The following is a 10,195-nucleotide window of genomic DNA, read 5'->3' as shown; positions in this document are numbered from 1 at the left end:
TTTCCACTCCCCAAATACCACCCCTGCACTCACAGCCTCTCAGGTTCCCACTCTTCTCTAACACCCGCATTTCAGTTTCATATCCCGGCTCGCTCTTCAGCCCCTGAACCACTGACGTTCCCTCCTCCATCTGCGAGCGAGCACCCCGGGAAGGCCCCAAGCACCTGCCTCCTCGGGCGCAGCCTCCACCGGCGCTCCGAGCTGCTGTTTCCTGCATCCTTCCAGGCCCGAGAGTCGATACCGGGACCATCGCTCTGCTCCAACGGGGCGGAGCTTCCTCATCGGCGCGCTCCGCACTCGGCTAGTGCTGCCTCCCCCCGGCGACCATCCAACGGGAGGCGGAGCGAGTCCAAAATGGCGGTTCTCAGGCTGGCGCGCTCCGTGCTGCTGAGGCTTTGAGGTGGTCGCCGGGGGTCGGGGGGGACGATTTCCCCGCCGCGGGGGCCCTAGAGGATGAATCAGGGGCTCTTCTAAGGTTAGGCGGCGGGGGTGGAGAGAAGTGGCAGCAAGGACTGCGGTGGAGTCCACGGAGCGGGATGTGCGAGAGTTACTCCAGGTCGTTGTTGAGGGTCTCGGTGGCGCAGATCTGCCAGGCGCTGGGCTGGGACTCGGTGCAACTCAGCGCCTGCCACCTCCTCACGGACGTGCTGCAGCGCTACCTGCAGCAGCTGGGACGGGGCTGCCACCGGTACTCTGAGCTGTGTGAGTACCGGGCTGGGTGCGGGAGGGCTGCCTCTGGCCAGTCACGGGTGACACCTCCGCGTTCCCCTTCGCTCTACCGGCATCCAGGAGGTGTTGGTCCTTCACCCCCACCCCGCGACTGGGTGTCTTCTCGGCCCCTGACGCCCCTTCTCTTCCACTGTCCCTGGAAACTCGAGTCATCCCTTTGGTCCCTCTTCGTCAGCCGCTAACTTATCCCGCCCGTAGCCCTTGCCCTGTCCCCGCTCCCAGCTCCACAGCCTCTGCCCTCCTCTGTGATCTGATCATCGGTCTTAATCATCGTCTACTTTTGGCTGCGTGTAGAACCATCTCCAGAATGTCTTACAGCCTCTGTTACTTTGGTCCTTTTCCTCCCTTGCCCGCAAACTACTACAACTAGTTGTCACAGGCGCTCCGTCTACCGGCCGTTTCTTACAAGCCTGGCCATTCTTCAGCTCCTGACAACACATACTCGTTGACAGCTCTGCTCCGTTAGGGACACTGCCTCTTCTTTCTGTATGTGTTCGTTTCATAGACAGCATCTCTGCTTACTCCTTCCCAAGGCCGACTTGGTCAGTTTCACTTAGATTACCTGTGGCTTACGTCTCAGCCGCCCATTGATTTCCTCCTCTTCTATATTTTTGTGTCAGTGGTTATCAAAGTGTGGTAGAGGGATCGTCGGCAATTTACAAGGCTCCCCAGGTAATCTGGGCTACAGTACATGGTTTTTACGCGAATGTCTGGTAGTATGTATAGCTGGTGGCATTTACTAATTGGAATATTTAGTAGAAGCAACACATCATCTCATTGATGGGAAGTCTGTGTGTGTGGAGGGGGAACTACCCCTCATTTAAGTTTTGGGGCATTATTTTTCAGATGTTAAGCTGGAAAGCTGGGTGAAGTGTTTCATAGGATATTTTTTTGTTAAAGAGGTTGCTCCACTGACAAGTTGAGACCCATGAATACACTTTACTTCTTAGGCCCCAAATTCCATTCCAGTGCCATAGTGCTGCCAGAATAATCTGTTAATCTCTCCATCATGCAAATCTGGTTTTGTCATTCTTAAAAATATTTCAGTTGGTTACAGGCTGAAAAATCTAAGCTCTCAAGCAGCACACACTTCCCTTTGTGAGCTAGTATTTTTCTTATCTTCTGCCATTCTGTCATCCTAAATCTGCAACTGTGCTGAGCTACCTGCCTTTTCCGAAACACTTTAAGCCTCCATTCCTGTATGCATGCTGTTTCCTAGCATGTCCTTCGCACTCTGGTCCACCAGTAGTATGACTTCTAGTTTGAGATTTACTTATCACTTGCTTTAGCAAACTCGTGATATCTGTTCTCATAATTCTGTGCATATTTCTGCTATGTTATTGAACACCTTGTTTTGTAATCATCTATGTATATCTCTCACCCTCCCCTCTCCCCTCCCCAGGAGACAAATTTATTATATTATATTTATATTCTGTAACCTAGTACAGTGCCATAATAGAATAGGCACCCAGGAAATATTTGTTGAATAAATAAGTGAACTGATAATCCACCGCCATAATAACTATTTAGTCATTTCACCTTTTGAGTTTTAAAAATGTGTATTTTTTTAGGCAGCTTGATTTCATGGCTACTTGTAATCTGAATTTGGAACTGCTGAGTAGCTCTCATTCATCTTGATTTTAAAAGTACACCACCAGCACACCGCTGTCTGCTTTTGCTTCTCTTCCCTCCCTCCTCCCTTCTGGTGCTTGCGTATACTGTTACAGCATGCGTAGTCCAGGTTATATTTTTGCTACCAAGTTCCCTAAATGAGGACAGATGTTCTGTACCTTTAGGTAATCAGAATAACCCTGGATACATAGTACTGTTCCTGCCTTATACATGGTACCAGACAGGTGCTGGCACTCCAAGCAACCAGGTATTCTAGAGTCATCGGGTGGTCCCTGTTTTGTGTTCATGTGAACCTCGACAATTAACCAATTTCTGTTTTGATTTTCTTGCTTTTAGTGAGGATATGATGATCGGGTTCATTATTCTCCATTGTGGTTTGGTGACTTTTTGAAAATGCTAATTCCTGGTATGCTTATTAGTCATAGACTTTTAAATATTCTTTTCTCTACACTATTCTTATTTTGAACCAGAATTCTGTAACATCAGGTCACCACTATGCAATCTTGTATTCTGTTTCTTTATTTCCTTTGTCTTTCTGACACACGTTTATTAAGCACCACTTATGGTCTGAGTTCTGTGCTACATGTCGGAGACATAGGCTTACTTAGGCACAATCCCTGCCCGTAAGGTGTGTAAAAGGGTGTCGAAATGTCAATAAAAACAAACTGATTTGTTCATTTTTTAAAAAATGCTCTAAAGTTAAAGCAAGTCTCAGAAGTTACTATCAATTCAACAAATAATGCATTTGAAAATTTCCCTAAGGTAACGATTTGCCAAAGCATTCAGGAGCAGAAGTTTCTGTACGCATTGTATTATACATTAAATAATGTGTGTATACACTGAAAGCAGTGCACAGTATAGGTATAGGCAGTAAATGCAAAAGGAATACGGTGAAGGAAAGACACATGCACACTCTGGGTTCCAGGGCAGGATTCACTGGAAAGATGAGATTTGAGTTGAGCCGTGAAGCAAGGTTGTATAATGTAAGGAGCATGCCAGGTAGAGAAAAGCATAACCTGAGACAACCAAGTGGGAGTAAGTGAGGCGGCCAGCTTGGCATATGTAACCAGTTCATTTGGAAGGTGCTAGAGGAGAATGTTAAATGGAGCAAGATCAGATTAGGGGGGGACTTAACAGAGAGAAATTACAACGTGGTAGGAAACACTGCATACTCTTACGAGGGGGATTGTGTGATGAAAGTGATGCTTCAAGACAATTGTGCTGTCGGTTAAGTGCAAGAGAGGCTCAGGGGGGAGAACTTGAAACTAGGCTAAGACAGTGAGAGTAGGAAGAGAGAGAAAGGAAAAATTCTGAAAGCCAGGACCCAAAAGGGTGCAGGGGGAACACCAGAAGGTCTTGGGTTGAAATTGCAAAAATGTGGAAGAATTCAAGAGGACCACATTTTTAAGATTGAGAAAAGAATACTGCTTTTAATAAGAATCAAAGAGTTGAAATGCCTGTCATTAAGGGAAAGAATGAGTATTCATTTTATTTATCCTCTCTTTTTTCTACGGCAAAGAAGTAACCCATACTTGTATAAAAATTTAGACGACAAAATCTTTGAAGTTAGAAACGAGTCTCCTGCTTCAACTCTGCCCTTCCCCTGTTCTGCAGCTTTCAGCCCCATAAACTGTTACAGTTGGATGTATATCCTTCCAGAAGTTTCCTTGTGTGGGTGTGAGCAAACATGTGTCTAATTTTTATGAACTTTGGATTATTCTTTTCCATTTTACATCATGATTTAATTTCAGACAAACTGAGTTTGGCGTGATCATAGGAGATTATAGTTTTAAAAAAATAAGCTATTTATTGGAAATCTGGAACTGGAATTTTCGTAGAAGTTTTAAAAGATGTAGAGACCTTAAGTTCTACTAAGGGCAGGCAGAGGAGAAACTTCCTTTTGTAAAGAGAATCTCACTATATCTAACGTTTTATCATTTTATCTCTACCTATTTTATACGGTGTCTTCTAAATACATTTAAAAATTACATGTAAATTACCTTTATGGTCTAAGCCTTTTCAGCAAATTTTCTTGGATCTAAAAAACTGATTCAGTGGTGTAATTCATTCAACAAATGTTTATGAAGTGCCAACTATATGCCAACCACTGTTGTAGTTTCCAGAGTTGTATCACTGAGCAGTAGAGAAAATGGAATGAATATTTACCTAGCTCAGCATTCTATCAATACTTATTTGATAAAATATAATAAATATTTATCGGGCATTTACTTTGTGTCAGCCACTGTTCCAGGTGCTGTTGACCATCTATAAGTTACTTTTGACATTAGTTCTGTACTGGCTGATTGTTAGTATGAGTTGTCTGTGGTGTTCTGGTTGGTTGTCAGATCATATTTAAAATTGACTTTCAGAGTCAAGTTTCTAATATTTAAACAATATGATATTCTATTGAAAATCTATTCAATTTTTTCCAGTAACTGAGTCTTAAGTATATAGTATATTTGATTCTGAGCTGCATATTTACCTAATACTTTTTTCTTAATATTTTAAAAAATACTCATGGAATTTGCTTAAAATAATTTGCTTTGCTTTTGACTTTGTTTCAGATGGCCGGACAGACCCAATTTTGGATGATGTTGGTGAAGCTTTCCAACTTATGGGGGTTAGCCTTCATGAACTAGAAGACTATATCCACAACATTGAACCTGTCACTTTCCCACATCAAATTCCTTCATTTCCTGTTAGCAAGAACAACGTACTTCAGTTTCCTCAACCCGGAAGTAAAGATGCAGAGGAAAGAAAAGAATACATCCCTGATTACATGCCACCCATTGTGTCTTCTCAAGAAGGTTTGTGGGGTTTTTTGTTTGTTTCTTGCTCATATATTTGTAACTATTTTAACGGGTTTTTAATCTTCTTAGGTTTCCTAACTGAATTACATAAAAAGTTATGCTAACATATAAATTCTAGAAATGGAGTAAAAATATTGTAATACTACTTACAAATTATTCTAACCTTTAAGCCAACAAACTTGCAGCGGGCCTCACCAGGCAGAGCCATGGAATCAAGGGTATGTCTGATGAGGCTTTGATTTCCTTTGTAAATTTTAAGTAGGGGAGAACAGAATGTGACCACAGAGAGAAGTCTATCAAAGATGTATTATATGAGAATGGGATATTAAGTAAATGAGAAAGCCTTTGAAACATAAAGAAAATTGGGGTAGCTCTCCCCCTTCCCCCTTATTATAAATGTGAGTTGGATAATACTGGAAACAGTGAGTGAGTGAACATTCACTAATATTATGCAGATTTATCTATTTATCTGTTGTTTTTTTTTGGCCGCGCTGTGTGGCTTGTGGGATCTTAGTTCCCTGACCAAGGATTGAATGTGGGCCATCAGCAGTGAGAGCGTGCTATCTGCATTTTTATGATGAGTAGAAATGTTTATGTTTGGTCATATAGAATTTTTATTGTAAAATAATACCTAATCAGGCGCAGTAGTCAATCCATGCAGAGTTCCTTTTTTCCTGCATGATTTTACATGTTAATCATTTAGGTTCACTAAGATTCTAAAGAGATACATAGTAATTTGTGGTCTTTAACGCAGGTACAGGATATTTTTTCTTGTTAAAAAATGGAAAAGCTGAAATTTCTTTATTTTTTAAAATTCTAAAGCCATAGATGTGCTTCAGGATAATGCCAATGATGGCAGAAATAACTTTCTAACCTTTTTATTGATGTACAGTTCAGTGGTATTAAGTACATTCACATTGTTATGCTACCAACACCACTGTTCATCTCCAGAACTTTTTAACCTCCGACTCTGTAACCATTAAACAATAACTCCTCATCCTCTTAGCCCCTGGCAGCCATCATCCTATTTTCTGTCTATGAATTTGACTACTCTAAGTACTTCATACAAGTGGAATCTTACTTATCTTGTGTCTGGCTTACTTCACTTAGCATAATGTCTTCAAGATTCATCTATGTTATAGCAGGTGTCAGACTTTCTCTCCTTTTTAAGGTGGAATGATACCTCATTGTGCGTATTAAACCATACTTTGTTTACCTTTTCACTTGTTGATGGATACTTGGATTGTTTCTACCTTTTGGGTGTTGCAAATAATACTGTGAACGTTGCAAATACCTGATTCCCTGCTTTTCAGTTCTTTGGGGTCTGTACTCAGAAGAGGAATTGCTGTATCATATGGTAATTCTATATTTAATTGTTTGAGGAACAGCTATACTGTTTCCACAGTGGCTGCACCATTTTTCCTTCCCACCAGCAATTCCTGAGGGTCCCAGTTTCTTGTGGTTCATTTCTTCTAATCTCCAATTGCACTTTAATAGCATTTTGAAGTGTTACTTACTTGTTTCAGAGACTAGCTTTAGACATGAAAGAAGTTGTTTTACAATCTGTGTGTCAGTGTTTCCTCATCTGAAAAACTGGATGAACAGTGGCCCTAAATTGTAGAGATTTATCCTGGGTTGGTGCGTGGCCATCAGACGCTCTGGATCTCGGGGCAGCGGGCTCTACTGAACAGTGCTGGTGCTGTAATCAAATGTGCTGAGGTGAAGTGCTGTGTTCATGCTTGGTGATAGGCACCATGGGTGTGGAAAGAACTCGCTGTAACCTTTTGGAAAGTTGTCATAGCTTTCTGGTTTGAGTCCCTTGGAAAAAGACTCTGCTTGACAGCTTAGCACTTTTCTGCTTAAAGTTCTTAGAGATTTAATCCTGACTGAAGGCAGCAATCAGTTTCACCGGTAAATGTGATACAAAGGGTGCCTTCAGTAAATGTTCTTGAACTCAATTCAAGTAAACGTTGTTTATAGAATCTTGCCTGTAGAGGTTCCTTGTTTCTCCTTTTCTGGCCTAATGGTACATGAACAGCAGGACCTGGAAATCTCCACATGCATCTCGGTCATCCCCAGCTTTCCTTAGTAGCTGCTAAAACTCTGTCTCCTACCCACCTTTGAATTTATTACCTTGGAGGAAATCTTACTGTTTGTAGCTCCCTATGTAAAGTCGTTCTCTTTAAACCCCTCATTCCCCAATGTCAGTGTTTTTGATCTTAGAAACTTATATTTGTTACAGCATCTCTAAGCGTATATTTATTTACTTTAAAAATATAACAAATACGTTTCAATATTAAAATTATCAAAGGAGGGTTTCTTGGGCGGAGGCCTGGTAGTAGCTGTATTGAAAAGAACTCCATTTTCTCGTATAAACAGGTCATGACTGTCAAGTAGGCCTGGAATGTCCTTCTTTGCTGTTGTCATTGGATGTGATTTATTCAGCATCCTGGGCCTCTTCATGAAAGTAGTGCTAAGTCAGTCCGTGATCTGTCCTCTTGTTCTTTAGAATAATCTTTGTATGGCTCTGAAATTTTTAGCTGAAAGGCCACTTAGAAGTACACAAAATTTGGAATTGTGCTAAGAAAACATGAATGGTAATCAAATGCTGGGGGGGAAACTGAAGGCGTTACGTAGGAGGAAACTGAAGGAAAGGCACTGTATATAACTGGCACATCAGTGATCTCAGAAGGATTTGAGTTTTATGTCAGTGGGTTAGACAGTGGTAATGTGTAATGGCCAAGACTTAGGTTTGTTATCAGTTGGCGTGTGATTCAGTCGGAACTACTATCTTCCTCATGTAGAAAGTTTTGTCCATTTTCTCGGTGCGCTTTGGAGCTTTCTAAATCTGTTTTGTAGTTTTCATTTCATTCTGTCTCTTGTTACACCTCCTGTTTAATAGTTATATTGTTTAATTTTTTTCTAGTCTTTTTGAAAATTTGGATTCATATTTGATTAATCTCAGTTCCTGGTTCACGCACAGGTTCATCTCTGGTCCATGCATGGCCTGCATTTATTCATTTAGAGAGTTATTTAATTATTTTTAATAATGTAATAAGCCCTAATGAACTCATTACTCAAAACCAAGGCTAAGACTTTGATTATAATCTACACTTAACCGTTTCGTTTCATTTTTATGGCACCGTGAAATTCTCTCCAACTGATACAGTTATCATGTTTAAATACTGCCAAGGAAATGTAACTGAGATAGTAGATTTTTGCTGGGTAGTGAAGGAAGTATGAAAAAGAATTCAGTGATTTTAGCTAGTGACTTATGTCTGAAATTACAATAGTAAATTTTTCAGTTTCTCTTCTGGATTATTTGAAGCAAAAGAAGAATCTTATTTCAAGTTTTCTTCAATAAAAATGATAAACATTTTAAGAGGAGAATAATGTAAGCCTTGACCACTTCTCTTTTCAGCTAACACTTAGGGATTTTCTAAGGAGCAGAGATATTGCTGATTCATACGATATGTGTATGGTTCATAAGGATGTAGTAATGATAGGCAGTGCAATAAGATGCTTGTCAAAAACTTCTCCCCTTATTCATGGAAAAGCACATAAAATACAGTCCTGTGGTTACCATTTTTTAATATAGCCACACAAGTCAACTTAATAAATCATTTACAACCTGACGTCTTTTTTTCCACAGGCACAGCATGTTAGAAAGTGTCTAGTATTCTGGTTAGTGGTGCACAGTGTGGTACAGACGTGAACAGCTTTGATAATAACACCTGTTCACCAAGCTTTTTATTTTGTTTTTATTTTCGTAAGAGCCACGGACATGGTCAGACTTTGGTCATAACATTTTGTTCGCAAAGTACTGTCATGGCATTACCCTCTTATCAATCCTTTGACTTGGTTCTCCTCAAAAAAGCGTGTGAACGTCTTCTCCACGCACAGCAGTCTAAGTCGCCTGGTGCGGGTGGAAGCCTAGAAGGCCTGAAGGGGCAGCGGGCTGTAGTAGAAGAAGCGTGGGCTTCGTGGAGCTGTTCAGACGTGACTCAACTAGTTACTCAGTTTACAGTCTCACCAAGTCACTTTACTTTTCCGAACGTCATATCCGTCATCCATAGGATAGGTATAATACCTGCCACGTGAGTGATGGTGAGGGCTAAGTGAGAGATTTTGTAAGACATTTGTATAGAATAGTATGGTGCTGAACACATAGGACACGTAACAATGAATGTCCCATCTCTCTTCCTCTTTTTTAAAATTTATTATTATTATGTATTATTATTATATTATATATTATATTATTATAATTATATAATAATTATAATAATAATTATTATTATATTATTATAAAATTTATTTATTTATTTATTTATTTATTTATTTATTTTGGGCTGTGTTGGGTCTTTGTTGCTGTGCGCAGGCTTTCTGTAGTTGCAGTGAGCGGGGGCTACTCTTCGTTGCAGTGTGCAGGCTTCTCATTGCAGTGGCTTCTGTTGTTGCAGAGCACAGGCTCTAGGCATGTAGACTTCAGTAGGTAGGTGTGGCATGGGGCCTCAGTAGTGTGGCACACAGGCTTAGTTGCTCCACAACATGTGGGATCTTCCCGAACCAGGGCTCGAACCTGTGTCCCCTGCGTTGGCAGGCGGATTCTTAACCACTGTGCCACCTGGGATGTCCTGCTTCCTCACTCTTGAGGAATTTCCTTTTCACTTGAAAGACAGTATACATTTGTGAAGTCACTTGACAATAAGAATAAATCTAAAACAATGTTAATCACATGCTTAGGGGCTGAGGGAACACAAACTTAACAGCTGGGCTAGGGTTCGTGCTTGATGGAGGAGCTCTCTGATTGTCAGCCCTGTGAAGATGGTGTGGGAGGAGATGAAGTAGAAGGCATTCCTGCCCATTGTATCTGATTAAATGTTTACAAGTGAGACCTCTTTGAAGTATTTTATAAATGCGTGTCTTGTGTAGACTGTTACAGTTCTGATGGCCGGTACCCAGTGTGTTTTACCAAGAACATTCTCCCACCAGCCTGTCATACGTATTTTCATATTCACAACAGT

At 40.9% G+C, this 10,195-nt stretch overlaps 1 protein-coding gene across 3 annotated transcripts in view; it reads left to right on the top strand.

Moving 5' to 3' along the window:
• The first annotated feature begins 348 nt into the window (after positions 1 to 348).
• The window catches only part of TAF3 (TATA-box binding protein associated factor 3), a 152,527-nt gene continuing 142,680 nt past the window's right edge, over positions 349 to 10,195 (top strand). For all 3 annotated transcript variants that reach the window (XM_081229512.1, XM_081229511.1, XM_081229513.1), the window contains exons 1-2: positions 349 to 702; positions 4,926 to 5,168. In XM_081229512.1, coding sequence (XP_081085638.1) covers positions 537 to 702; positions 4,926 to 5,168 — 409 coding nt within the window. In that variant the 5' untranslated portion in view covers positions 349 to 536. The remainder of the gene's footprint in view (positions 703 to 4,925; positions 5,169 to 10,195) is intronic.

The sequence above is a fragment of the Mesoplodon bidens genome (genome assembly GCF_964165515.1).
Source record: "Mesoplodon bidens genome assembly, chromosome: 3".
NCBI classification, from domain to species: domain Eukaryota; kingdom Metazoa; phylum Chordata; class Mammalia; order Artiodactyla; family Ziphiidae; genus Mesoplodon; species Mesoplodon bidens.
Note: the sequence above shows the minus strand (reverse complement) of the source record. Positions and strands in the feature narration are given on the sequence as shown.